The sequence below is a fragment of the Aquila chrysaetos genome, chromosome 9, assembly GCF_900496995.4.
Source record: "Aquila chrysaetos chrysaetos chromosome 9, bAquChr1.4, whole genome shotgun sequence".
NCBI classification, from domain to species: Eukaryota; Metazoa; Chordata; class Aves; order Accipitriformes; family Accipitridae; genus Aquila; species Aquila chrysaetos.
The window spans coordinates 34219951-34234096 of NC_044012.1; the positions used below are offsets into that span (position 1 = coordinate 34219951).

General features: G+C 39.7%; 1 protein-coding gene across 1 annotated transcript in view; it reads right to left on the reverse strand.

Annotated features, from left to right (window-relative positions):
- TMEM132D (transmembrane protein 132D) overlaps nt 1-14146 on the reverse strand; it is a 276562-nt gene that overhangs the window by 38739 nt on the left and 223677 nt on the right. The window contains exon 5 of the mRNA XM_030024665.1: nt 5717-5860. Within this exon, the coding sequence (XP_029880525.1) occupies nt 5717-5860 (144 nt within the window). The remainder of the gene's footprint in view (nt 1-5716; nt 5861-14146) is intronic.

Genomic DNA, 14146 nt, shown 5'->3' on the forward strand with positions numbered 1-14146 from the left:
AAAATCCCATTTGCTGATGGGAAAGTATTCTCTTTGCTATCATTCAACAAACTATGCTGATTACATCTGCTTTTTCCTTCTATTTGGGTCCTCTGACCTCTGAGCGACCAAAACCCAAGCGACAACCTCACCTGACTGTGATATTACACATTCTGGTTAGCTAGTTTAATAGATCACTGCTTCTGAAACAGGGACTTGCTCTCCCTCACTCTTCCCCCTCTCCTGCTTTGCTTTGCCCCCACTGCAGGATGCATTCTCCTCCTTCTGCCCTTCTCCCTCCACTAATTCACTGGAGCAAGCACCAGGAAAGGGTGAATACTTGGCTTCCCCCTTTTGACTAGGTGAGCTGTTAGACTCAATGAAGCCATAGCATGCACCTCAAATCACTCTTAGCTTGGCTTAAACTTGAGAGATCGCAGGGAAACTGGGATTCTTCATACTCTCTTGTTTTAAAATTTTTGTGTATCTTTGCAGTACCTCCACTGGGGGGGCCGATGCCTTTGACCTGCAGCCGTGAGGGTTTCCTTTTCCAGTTGAAAGCTGGAACTGAAAACTTGTGTAATCACATGCATCCAACAATGTGTTGTAAAAAGAATATCAAATGGACTGCTACTAGCAATATGGTTGTGAAATCTGCAGTACTGGAACTGCCAATGCTAAACTAAGGAGCAGATAAATTCTTGGACTCGATTATCTTCTCCCTTTGATTTTTCACCCTGTCACTCCACTGACTTCAGAAGTATTCAACTTTTCCCTGAAGTACACCAGTGTAAGGAAGAAAAGAAACAGCTGTTAAAAGTTTAATGTTTTAAAATACTGTCTGCTTCAGGCTATTTTAAATGCTCTGACATTTCAGTTTTTGTAAAGTCTGTCACTTGATTAAAAAGAAGTTATTTTGCCACTGATAAAACCACACTAAGTGTTATTGAAAGATTTATTAGTCTGCAGTAACTTTTTACAAATTGCCAAGCGCGTTGTTATCCCCTCTAATACAGTCCAAAGTGAACAGAACAAAGCAGCTCCCAACCCTTCACTCGATCAGCAATAACTTCCTATCATATAGCTGTACCGGAGCAGTCTGGTTTGGGACTCTACAGCTTGATAAACGGCAAGCGGGGATAAAACATTACTGCTTTGCTCCTCACGCAAAGCTAGAAAGATGAGACTCTGCAGAGGACAAGCACAAATGCCAGGCAACCGTCCCACAGCCAGAACTGGTTGTAGAGCTTTGAGAACTGGGAATTCAGAGCGAGAGGCCATGCTGTAACATCCTGCACAACGTCTGCACGTGGGACCCAGCCCCACGGCTCCGTGGCAAGTCCTAGGTTGTGCAAAGCATACCAGAAGTAACAACCCTCCTTTCACTTCTTCTGCCCCAGGAGTTTGCTTGTAATACAGACAAAAGTTAGCATGCCTGCCTCCTGTTTGCATCCTTATCTGGGGTCTAAGAAAAGTAAAAGATACTCTAGAAGGAAATAAGCTAAAGGTATTTTGTTAGAAAAGCACGCAATTTTGGATAACAGACAGATTTTGAATGGAGTTGTCTACAAAATATACAGTGTAATAGAAAAAAGGGCCAGAGAAACTGTATCTTGTTCCCAGTATTGGCACCACTCACTGTGCGACTTCTGGCAAGTGGCTTCTGGACAGAGCTGAGAATATACTGGAATTTTTAGTTAACTGATCAAACAAAATGAGCCTAAAGGTGTTTTCATTTCAGGGCAACCAAAATGCAGATTTTCAATTAACTCATCAAATTGAAAACCCAGAACATTGGAAAGTGTTGCTTTGGAGACTTTTAGGCTTTGTTGAGCCTTGAAAAAATGGCCATTTTGATGTGGAAATGTCTTTTCAAAATGAAAGATTAGATGGTGTTGATTTTTCCTCTATACTCATTCTTGATTTAAATAATCTCGAGAATTTGATCCATATTAACAACTCAGCAAAAAAAGTCTGCTCACCAATCTCTCTCTTTTCCATGAGGTCAGTAGGAATTTTACTATCTATTTCAATGGTCAGATCTTCTTTATAGCACTTTCAAATTCTCACCTTAACTTTTCTGTGTCTCAGATACCTCATTTGTGAAACAGAGCCTATAACATGCCTCCATTTTTTGGTGTGGTTACTCTGTGTCCTGGTTTCAGCTGGGATAGAGTTAATTTTCTTCCCAGTAAGTGGTACAGTGTGCTTTGGATTTAGTATGAGAATAATGTTGATAACACACTGATGTTTTAGTTGTTGCTAAGTAGTGCTTATCCCAAGTTAAGGATTTTTCAGTTTCCCATGCTCTGCCAGCAAGCAGGGGTACAAGAAGCTGGGAGGGAGCATAGCCAGGACAGCTGACCCAAACTAGCCACAGGGATATTCCATACCATAGGACGTCATGCGCAGTATATAAACTGGGGGGAGTTCTCCGGGAGGGGGATCGTTGCTTGGGCATCCATCAGCGGGTGGTGAGCAATTGCATTGTGCATCACTTTTTTCTTGGGCTTTATTTCTCTTCTTTTGTTATATTCCTTTTCATTACAATTACTACTATTATTATCATTATATTTTATTATTGTTATTGTTGTTATTATATTTTATTTTATTTTACTTTAGTTATTAAACCATTCTTATCTCAACCCATGAGTTTTACTTCTTTTTTTCTGATTCTCCTCCCCATCCCACTGGCAGGGGGGAGGAGTGAGCAAGCGGCCGCGTGGTGCTTTGCTGCTGGCTGGGGTTAAACCACAACACTGTGTCATGATGGACCAAATCATTTCAGATAGTAATTTGTCAATAAAAATATTGTTTCAGTGCACTAAATTCCATCCTGACTTATTCAACCAAGTTCAAGTAGATGCAGTTTGGCAGAAAACAAGTCAGTGCAGAATTTGGTCCAGCTCTTTAAAGTTCTTTGAAGTCTCAGATGAAAGAAGTGAGTAATAAATGTGGCCCCTGAAACTAAAAGAAGAATGAGGTACCCTCATTCTGCAAGGAAAATGAGCTTCAACTGATCATTAATCAACACCAAAAAAATAGGAATAAAAGCTAAGCCACGAAGACATAATCAATCTGTTAGATGCTACATGACAGGTGCATTGAAGAACAGCAACAGTAAAGACACAAAGAAATGTAATCTTAATCTTTATATTTCAATGGGCATTTTAAGCGGACTTTTTCTTCCATTTTATATTCACTACTCTAATGCCCAGAGAACAGAAACTCTAATTACTGTTGCATGCTGAAGGCTGGCCAGTAATTATATATCTTTATCTTCATTAGATAAGATGTCTGTAAGTAAAGCTTGGTCAGAAACAGAGCAGGTAAACTGGAAACTCGGAGACACATTTTCAATTAAGAGCTCACTTTAAACTGGCTACTCATTTTAATGCTGCTGAAACCTGCCTTCCTAGTGCGGAGGAGTGAACTCTAGGGGGATGTTTGCAGAAAGCCAGAATGTCTTGATCTCTGACTAGTGATTTCCTGTTTTGACATAGAGCCTAACATCAGCATCACTGTGCAATGGTATATATATGAATATTAAGCACACAAGCCTTTATTGGTATGTTCATGTACTTACAATTAATGATAGATATACACTTAAGCAGTATTACCACTTTAACCTCTTTGCCAGGGTTAGAGCTGAGCATATTGTACACTACAAACTGTCACAGATTTATATCAGACAAAACCATTACACAAATAACCAATGAACATGCCAAACCATTCTGATAAACTAAAACTTTGGAAAACAAAAGTGATTTAAAAAATATCTTCCAAATGATATATTTGCTTTCAAATTATTTTTTCCAGTTCTCTGAAAAAACTAAAAAGTTAGTTAATGAGTGAGTGAAGACTTAGTCCATTAACTTCCACAACACAAGGGCTCCAAATAATTTCTTTCTGTTTTTAAACCTAGATTCAGTCCAACAGTTTGCTATATTTGGCAGATTTACCAGATTCAAAAGGACTTCATAGAAGCAAAAAAAATGTGTCCATTAAGGCAGCCAGAAAGACACATTTAATCAGAAAATGCCAATGTGGTGGCTATTCAGATAAATAGAAAACCTGACTAGATTCTAAAAGGGAAACATAAAAAATGATGGACTTTGAAATTGCTTGGGTTCATCTTGCATATAAGAAATTATCATGAAGAAATTACTTAAAACAAGTCCAATGAGTGTAAAAATTGCAATTTTTTGACCCCCTCCAAATATTAAAATCCGTTTAAAGATAGCTCAAGAAAGATCATTTAAACCTATACCCAGCTCTATTTCTCAATTACCCTGCTCCAAGTTGTCACTCCCTCTGTGACATGAAGTTGCTAAACTTGTAGGTATGTCTCAAACTCCCAACAGTTTCCCAAATGACAGTAACAACCAAGTACCTACACTCATCTTTGCCTCTAAAGGCAAAAAACGTCCACGAGGAAGAGTCTTTTTCAGCTAATGGGGCCCAGGGAGGTTTGCTTTGGAGCTAAACACTACCCTCAGCTGTTTGAATACAAATTAAAATGAACTAACATAGCAGGGAGAAAGCTTAGCAATCCAGTCAGCTTTAGGCTAAGGCAAATTTCACAAAGGCCAAGTCCTCAATATGGTGCAGTTCACAAAAGTTAATGGGATAACAGTGATTTCCAGCAGCTGGAGGGGTGGCCTGTAGTATTTGTAATCATTTTGTGACATGCTGGTTATATTAAAAAAATTCAATTTTAACTTTTATTTGTAGCCATGTCTCTCGTTTCTTCTTCTCAAGTGACAGCCACAGATGAGTTTGTGAAAAGATAAAAGCTGCTGTAGACAAGCCAACATTTCTGTCACCATGCTGGAATACTTTCTACCGTATTTCTCACAATCACCACTCCTGACCCTGTCCTTCTGCTACCAGTAACATGTGTTAACCATTAACCAAGCTGAGTAGGAATATGCAGGACTTCTTATAAGCTTTCAGTAGTAATATTGGTACAAGCTGAAAGCTTTCAAAAAGCAGCAATTTTCTTGAGGGTCCAGTCTGACCCTAAGATTTCAGTAATAAAAAGGCACTTAAAGGCATTCCTGCAAGCTCTCTCCTCACCACTGGCTAGGAAGATACACACTGTGAGTCAAAACTAAGAGTAGCAGTAAATTATTGCTGCCATTTATCTTTCAAGGAGGTTTAGGCTATAGTGCTGTTGTACAGACTAAATCCACTGGTCAAGTGTCTTATCCAGTAGTTCCCAGTCCATGATTGGCGGCCAACATGTTTCCTCTGAGACATCCTAGTAGCAATTATGACCAAAGAAAATTCTAAATTTAAAGCTAATGTTGTTAGCAATACACTACTGGGTCAGTACCAAGAAGAGATCCAAACTTTGAGTCATGCAGCTCCTGTTCCAATGTGGCAAACCAACTTCAGAGGAATTACCTCTTTCTCTGAAACATCAGCTGACAACATTCCTGAAGCTACACAGCCCATATAGCTGAAAAGTAAAAGGCAAAGTAGAGTGAACTCCAAAAATACTTCAAAAGTGGGAAGTGGCAGACAATTCCAAGTATTTAACATGCAGGATGGAAAATGTGCAATTTTGTGTTTATTTCATTGCTCCACTGAATCAATCTACAGGTAACAGCGATAATAAACCTTTGTCTTCCAGCAGTAGAACAGTTAGGAAGATGAAAGAACTTGTCACATTAGAGACCACCACTGTTTTGCAGGGCCTCTGCCTTTGTGTAATGGAGCAGTATGATCCTACCTTAATGACATCTTCATCTGATGATCTGCACTCCACAGATTCTAGAAGATCAGTCACAGTCCCATCATCTTCCACGGAGATCACTTTGACAGGGACAGCCACTGTTTTCCCAGTGAGAATAGCTGTATTCAGGATCTCTGCTTCCTAAGAGACAAAAAAAAGCCCCCTTAGTTAATATATTTTGCTCTTAATTCATTAGTACCACCTAGATTCAGCTTTGCTTTAATTTCTAATGGCTATGCCAAGAACTGTTCCAAGTGCAGCAGGCAGGAAAGACAAACTTCCTCCCTTCAATCCTGGAACCAAACTCCCAGTTCTGATTCAGGGCTGTTAAGATCTTTGTCATGCCCTAATTGCTATTTCATGAATGCTCATCAATTGTCAGAGCAACCTAACACCCGAGGAGTGACCCTGCACCACATAAACAAGATGTACCCCGCATCTAGCAATAGTGAAATCTCCATCCTGAGGAGCTCACCAACGATCTTGCTGATCACATAAAAATAATGTCTTAAGTCTTGCTGTTTTACCCACAAAACTGTTCTCTGAAAGGTTTTCTACAAATACAGAAATTCTATGACACTATTGGACAAATACTGTCAACACTTAGACCAAAGAAATACCGTATTATTGTTAGGGAGCAAGTTTGGATTGAGGACAGTCAGAAATCCGCTTTGCCCCAAATCTCCTGGGTAATCTTTTACAAGTCCCTGCAGTGGGGGGTGTGTTCTGCAATACACACATTTTTTAACTTCCAGCCTGTGGACAGCCTGCACAGGGATAACAGCTGCTACAAAAGCCACCTGCTAGCACATTAAATCATCTGGCACGCCGGGTGTGCTCTAGCATGGCCTCTGACTGCACGTTCGGTTGGACACTCGGGCTGACCATGTGTATGGAAGCAACTCTAGTCTCAGAGGCAGGCTTTAGGCTGCTCTTTGGGATGCAGCGTTGGCAGATTCAACAATTCACGGCCTGTAAAATGGGCTAGTGGCACTGTCTCTCGGGGCAGATAAGATCTCGTTTCCCCTGCTCTGCCTCCTGGGGAATTAGGAGTGCCACCGTTCCGGTCCTGCGTAAATGACCACAGGTACCCCAGGACTGGGGGGCATTGGACCCTCATCAGGTGTTTTAGGACTTATCCTGGCTCTTATCCTGGGTAATAGTGGGCAAGCATCTGTTCGCAACTGTTTCTTTAGCTTGTAAGGAGGCTCGTGCAAAGCCACCCTCTCCCAAAAAGAAAGGATGCTGAGAAGGGCCTAGGCTTTTTAAACAAAATGAGCTCTGCAGGGACCTGTGTCTCTGGTACGTCATTGTTGTAATGATTACTGCAAAATGCATTCCTTCTGTTTGATTTATCACTTTTCAATTAGAAGTGCTGAGTTCTGATTAGATGAAGAGCATGAGACTAAACAGTCCTCTCAGTTACCTGGGTGTCACACCAGTCTCGCACAGCAGATATCACTGACTTGTGCCAGCGATACACAGAGAGCAAAAATTGGTGCCTGAATTCTTCCACTCCCTAATTGCAAGATAGTGCTCATTCCTGGGAAGGTCTCTGAGCTTTTCAGAGCTGTGCCTGCGAATCACGGACTATCCTGTAGAACAAGAGGCTCTTGATTTCAGCTGGCTCTTGTGAAATAAAGGCTTCCAAAGCCCCCCAAGTGCTAACTTCTCATTATCTAAATAGCTCATGCTATGAGCTCTGAGACTGACCTGATTTTACTTGTGGAAGACAACAAAGTGGGAGATTGAAACCAAGTTACCAGAAGATGATGACTCCCCCTACTGCCTCTTGGGCTAAAGAGGAGAAGCTGAAATTTCTCTCATCTAAAGGATGCAGATCAAAAAGACCTTTTCCTATTACTTAAAGAAACAGAGACACTTTATTCAGACTCAAAGCAATATTTAAAAAAAAGAAAGAAAAAAACCACCTGGCCTTTTGATAGCTGCTTTGCTAAAGTTGCCCCATCCTCACCATGCTCTTTAGGGGAGGGTGAAATAGGATTTCACAGAAAGAGAACTTAAGAAGAAAATCCTCTCCCTCCCACAGCACAAAAGCTCTTCAGATATTTTGAAATTATCATTCAAACAAAGGTGAGAATATCTGCCTGTACTGTAAGGCCTTTCTGTCTTGAGTGCACGTTTGTTCTCAGTAGAGAATATATTATTCAGACAACTGAGATCTCAGAAAGATTTGCAATTAAGTTTCCAGGTTCTTTTATTTTTTCACATCTGGGCTTTGCAGCAAAGTTACTGCATGCAGGTTATTTAGATACTTTTGCCACTCTCCTATAGAGTCCACAGAACTGCAAATGGGGGCAGCTTGACGGAACAAGTGCCATTAAGCATTCACTATAGTTACGGAATCCAGGCATTAGGTCCTAATTTTGTAAACACTTGGTCATGAATCTCATTCAATTGGGACCATTTGAGGTGACACCACGTGACTTCCTACTTGCACCTTGTCCCAAGCTGAGAAGACCTGCTCCCCCAAGCAGGAATGGCCTTCTTCTTCCAGTTGATACATTACAGTATGACTCTTGCAATTATTTTATAAAGCGAAGGGAAGTTTAGTAACGAAGCCTTTGAAATAGTGTGATTAATGAGGTCTGCTTACCAAAGGCAAATGTAATTTCCCCTGATAAGAGCTAGTAACTGAGAATGATTCTCACAAGCTTGATGATTTTTTTTTTTCCCAAGTTTCCAAATTTTCCAAGTGCTGCCTTTGGATATTCTGAATACAGACTGCATTCTAATATACCTGGTACCTGTCACTTTATGGAAACACACACAAACCCAGGCTACTTAGTACATCAGCTGTTTCCCTGTCACTACCCTGTTTTCCTTCTCAGCTACCTTCTAAAAGCACGTGCATAGCACATCTAATCCACGGGGAATTTCTGCATGTCCAGAGTCTCAGTTGGCTTCAAAGCTCAATAACATGGTCTCAGGTTCTGCCCCAGAACTTTCCATCTGAGGCTACAGTCTGACGGATCTGTATTTAACCCAACTGTGTGAATAATCACAATAATTTTAATGAGTGTTTATATGTAAGGAGATAAGTGTAATCATACGTGATTCCAAGGTAAGGAAGCAAATTCATATGTTGTTTCTGTCCAAAATCAAAGATCCCAGATTCAAAGTTTTGTGGTTTTGGTCTGTATCCATGTTCTAGATCTATGTTCAGAAACAAAGTGTTTCCAGAACAGCGCGTAGTCCATACCAGCACAATGCGCAGCATTTGACAGTGTTGCTGATTCTTAGATAGTCATAAAAATCTCCAAAACAATCTTTGTCCCTTCTCTCTCCCAAAGAAATGAGGGAGGTGGGGGGCAAGAAGTAATGCCTGGAGTTCATACAAATGTCTGTGGCAATTTTCTGACTTTCTATCAGCAACTACTTGTTTAGTCCCAGGAAAACAAATCTACCCAATACCTCTCTAAAGTAAAAGAAGGGCAAAGCAAGTGGGCACTGGTCAGAAGCTGTGCTAATCTATACTAGAATATTCTGATGCAGAGTTTTCAGTACCTCTACACCTATGGACTTGATGATTTCTTTAGGCACCTGGTTTGCATCTCACCCTTGAACATAGAGGCATAATAACCATTTACACCAATTTACACAGCAGGGGCAGAGTAAAATGCTTCTTCAGTCATTTGTTTAATGGCTGGAAAGGGCCTAATGTTCCCCTGGTGAAAGCATATAAAAATTATTTCGTTTTGAGGAAACAAACATGATACTTATTTAGCTATACAGAGATTTATAGTTCAGAGTCTCAGCATGTAAAAGCTATAAATCTAAATAGTTACTAATTTTAAAGTGTTGCTTTTTGTTGCTTAACCAAAAAGGAATCTTCTGAAGAAATGTTATGTTCTTTATCCATAACTAACATAGATTATAGAAGATACGATGTCAGGGCATTGCAAGATGGGAATACTTATGCTTTTGCAAAGCTATAGCCAAATATTCTAACGGCTAAAAGTTGATTCCCTGAGCAGCTATTAAAAAGATGCTGAACTTTCTCTAACTATTATGTAGCATAACTCTGTAATTCACATACACAGAACCCCACAAATAATAAAACAAAATAATAAACAGAGAAAAAGATTTTTCTCCATGTAATAGAAATGGAAGACCAGGTAATCTTTATTCTGAAATTGCTACCATGTTAAAAAAATAGTAATATTTTTAAAGAAGATTCTGGAGTGAGTGTTCTTTGCCTACTGAAGAGATTCATATTAAATAACTGAGCATATTAAGCCCTCCAGCAGAAACATATTCAGAAGATGTACACAGAAAGCATCTATTTAAGTAGAAATGCAGAAGTGAATACCTATTAGTTTTTTCAATTTTAATTGGTAGCTTCCCTGCAATTTAATTTCCCTTTGGACATCTTTTGCCTTATAATTCCTGGGGTGAAAGAAAGGACTTCAACAATATCTTTGTAAATCTTAAGGAATTTCTTTTTCTTCTCCTATTCTCTCCGTATACATAATGTTTCCTAATGTTTGTAGTAATAATGACTTTTAAAAGGAATAAATACACGACTAACTCATGCTTAGCTTTGAGATCCCACAGCAGATTTATGAGACAAAGAAAAGTTTAGTACTAACTGCCAGCATTCTTTTACAAAAGCATTTTAGCATCATTCAACACATCATTTTAATGTCGAATCCCTGTTAGCCCTCACAAACCTCACAACACTACACGCAGCAGTGAGCAAGGCACCAGCTTGTTTTCAAAAAAGACCTGCAGATATGTTTCCTCAAAATAACTTGGACTGATCTGCAGCTCATACCCTTCAGGAGAAGAAGTACTTGTCCTACTACAATACACACAGAAAAAAAATGTATTAAAAACTCCCCACAACACTATAATACATGTTCTATAAGCACAACAGATCTCCAGTTACAGTTTTTATTATAGTAGTGGAATATATTTTTGTAGGCTAAATATCTAACTTATAAAATCAAGCATGTTCCTTTTTGTTTTCAATAGGTACCTTGGCTTTTGGGTTTACTATGTACAGACTGCAATAGGGAAGAGCATAAAATGATCATTGAAATCTCCTGAAGTCCAGGGCACGCCACCAAATAAGAATGAATAGCTGCCTGAAAATCCATCCCATTTGGCACTCATTAATATCCTCCATTTTTTTTTCTTCCTTTTCTATTAATCAGCCTGTAGAGCGTTAATCCAGGGTACCACCCTGAATCTTTTCACTATTTATTTAAAAAAGGCCTAGATTTTCCTCCTCTTCAGCTAGCAGCCATCTTATTTATATCAGAGAATCCATGCTTCAGTCATGCATAACTAATTTCAAATCTTATTTAGCATCAAGTCTCAGAATTAAGAAGCTAAGTGACAGCTGTTTAATTAACTCCTTAAGCTGATTAGAAAGCATTACAGAAATCCCCCCAAGGAAGAGTTTATAACTGTCAAGAGAGCCTAAGGCCATGTTAATGCTTCTGTTTAAATTTAGTAAGCTTCTAAACCAATAAAGTCTAAATGCTTGACATCCTCATGGATGTGGTCAAATTCAGCTTTTTTTCCTCATGTTACCACTGCAAGGATAGGAAACAAAACCAACAATATAGAAGTGATTTGAAAAGTCAGAAGGCAGCAGCTGAACAATAAAGCAAATAGATGCATCTCTTGAAAGGAGCTGCTGTGAGTTCGTACCACCTAACGCTCGATTATACTGGATTAGTACTCGACGCTGGAGTAAAGCTGAGCTTGCACCTTAAATGCAGAGTCATCTCCCAGCTTCTGGTTGCAAGTACAAAGGTTTCTTCATTGGTTCTTAAAACTTAAATCCACCTTTAATGATAAGATTATGGCAGCTGAAGTACAAGTTTTAGCAGCAGCTGGTGGAGCTAGATACATGGTGGTGCAGAGAAACTGAAAATGCTCCAAAGTAAATTTCCTCAGTTGTAGCACATTATTGTCAGCCCTGAGCTTGCAAACAGCTTGAAATAAATAAAATATATTTCTAATTTCTTTATTTGCCCTGTGGTTTCCAAGTCTTTAGGATGCACTAAAAAATTTGAAAAATTAGCTGCTATTCTTCTGTGTCCAAAGGAATAAAGGAACCGTGGCCAGAAATAACACAAAATTTGTGAGGCCTTTAATGTAAATAGAAGAGTTGCAAGTACAAGTTGAAATACTGCAAGTATGAGAAATGATGGTGAAACCTGAATACAAAAATGTGAAAAGACTGTCATGAACTTGAAAATTAGCTGTTTCGTTTAACGTGTGCAGCTTTCATTGTGCAGAGTGAAATCTGAAGTCACGTGGAATGGGAGAGGGGAGGGGGATATAAAAGCAAATTAATCACATTTAATTTAAGCACTTGCTACTTAATCAGTTTCCTTTTTTCCTTGGTACAGGCAAGAGAGCTCCACAATCAGATGTGCTGACACAGGGTTAAAAAGGAGCATCAACAGAAACCCAAATGCATGTTTCTCAGGATATACCTACCTGCTGACTCCTAGTCTTCCACACAGCTGCTAGAGAGGGCAAAAAGGGATTTTTTTTTTTTTAATAGCAAAATGTGATTGCAAACCTATTGTTTAAAAAGAAGTGTGTGGCAGAATCAATTTCTGAATATATTTTTCATTCTTTCTTCTTCAGTTTGTGATTCCTTGAAAAGTTTCGACTGCCATGCAATGGTGGGGGGGTGACTCACCTCCAGCCACGCCCTCACTCCTCCTCCACTGGGGCAGAATCAATGCTTGTGGAGGGAACAGATTTGGCAAGGATGAGCAGTGAAACAAAGCCACATGTACATATAAAGCGCAGCAATCACAATTTTCCAGTTAAAAATAGAGAACAGCCAATGGCTGGATTGTGCTCTAGGGAAAAAGCAACATGGGATAATCACAGAGACTGCCTGCTCCTCCTACTGTCACATGAGGCATTCAGGGAAAATACCTAATTACATGTAATCTGAGAGTTAACTTTTGCAAAGTCTTTTAGCTTTTTTATATTCTTATTAACAAACTTTCATCTCTGTATAGACAGAATCTATCGCTGCTAAGTTGGGCGGGGCAGGGGGAGAAAAGCTAAATATGTAAGACACTGTTGTGTGGAGTAAATAGGGAGACAAGGAGCAAAATAACAGGTAGGTGTTACAAAGGAAAAGTGGGATCATTAATAAGATGACCAGCAGTGAGAGGTCTCTCATTACACAGCCTGTGATGTTCAGTAAAAAGCTCAAGGAGAGAAATGCATCTTAGAAGCAAAATCCAGATGCTACTGTATCTGCCTCGGTGAAGTGAGGCTGCTGTTCAGGCTGGTACACTCCCTTGTTTCACATTTGCGTGTTGTTGCAACTAGGCAATCCTGGCTTGTGGACACTGCCTCGTACTGCGGGATGCAATTCCACATCTTTAAGTGATGAAAAAGCCAGGAAATAGATCACCTTACTCCAAGGGAGAGAAAAATGCCTCTGCCTGTTGTGTCCCTTTTCCCTACCTTTGTTTGTCTCACGTATCTAGACTGGAATTGCTCAAAACAGGGATTTTTTTTTTAATTTTTTTTTTTTTTTTGTATTTGTGCAGTGTCCAGTCCACAGTTCAGATCTGAGGTCAAGCTGCTGAACCAGCTAACAACAGGTAACAGTTTTCTTGAAGGTGAAACATGGCAAGCACACAACAAATGCAAGAACAAAGTCAGGGTGGTAGGACGTTGCCTCTGTTTTCAGTGCTGTTATTTACAGCCCTGCTGCTGGGATAAAGGCACACAAGGTTTTAATGTTTTTAACAGTGACTTCACAGAGCAGAAGTGTGTCATTTCAAGCCTGTATTTTCTGCTTAGACTTTCTGGGAGCAGGCAGCACACAGACAAACTCTCTAGAGACAGTAATGAACTATTTAGCAATGGGACAGTTTGTAATGTTACCAGTAAGCTATCCAAGCTGTACTGGATCTCCTTTACACTCAGATAGCTGAGGAGTCAAATCCTCCCACGGGAGTTCACTTTTTTCTAGCTGTAGAGTCAACATAAATTTTAATTTGTCTCAGGTTTAAGATGACAAAGTCCCTTTAATGCTTTGATGTCAAACATTTAGGGATTGTGTTAGCATACTTTTGGCAACTCCTCCTTTTGTGTTTTGGGGGTTTGCAGTGCTAAGTAGGCTACCATGATCCCAGGAAGCTGCCACGTATGTTGTCTGTTTATCGAAGTCAGAGAGCTATGAAGTCTGCGAATTGTAAGGCTGCAGTTCTTCAGAGAAATTGCTAATTAATTCACAGGCTCCAAACTGTAACTCCATGTAGCTGCATGTGCATACTTGATTTTGGTCTCTAGACAGACTGCTTTAGCTGATCATCAACAAGGTTTGCTCTTAAAAGCAAACAAACAAACAAACTTGGGGAGGAATTCTTCTTTGCTTTTCTTAAGCAGGCTGCCAGCACTTTTAGACAT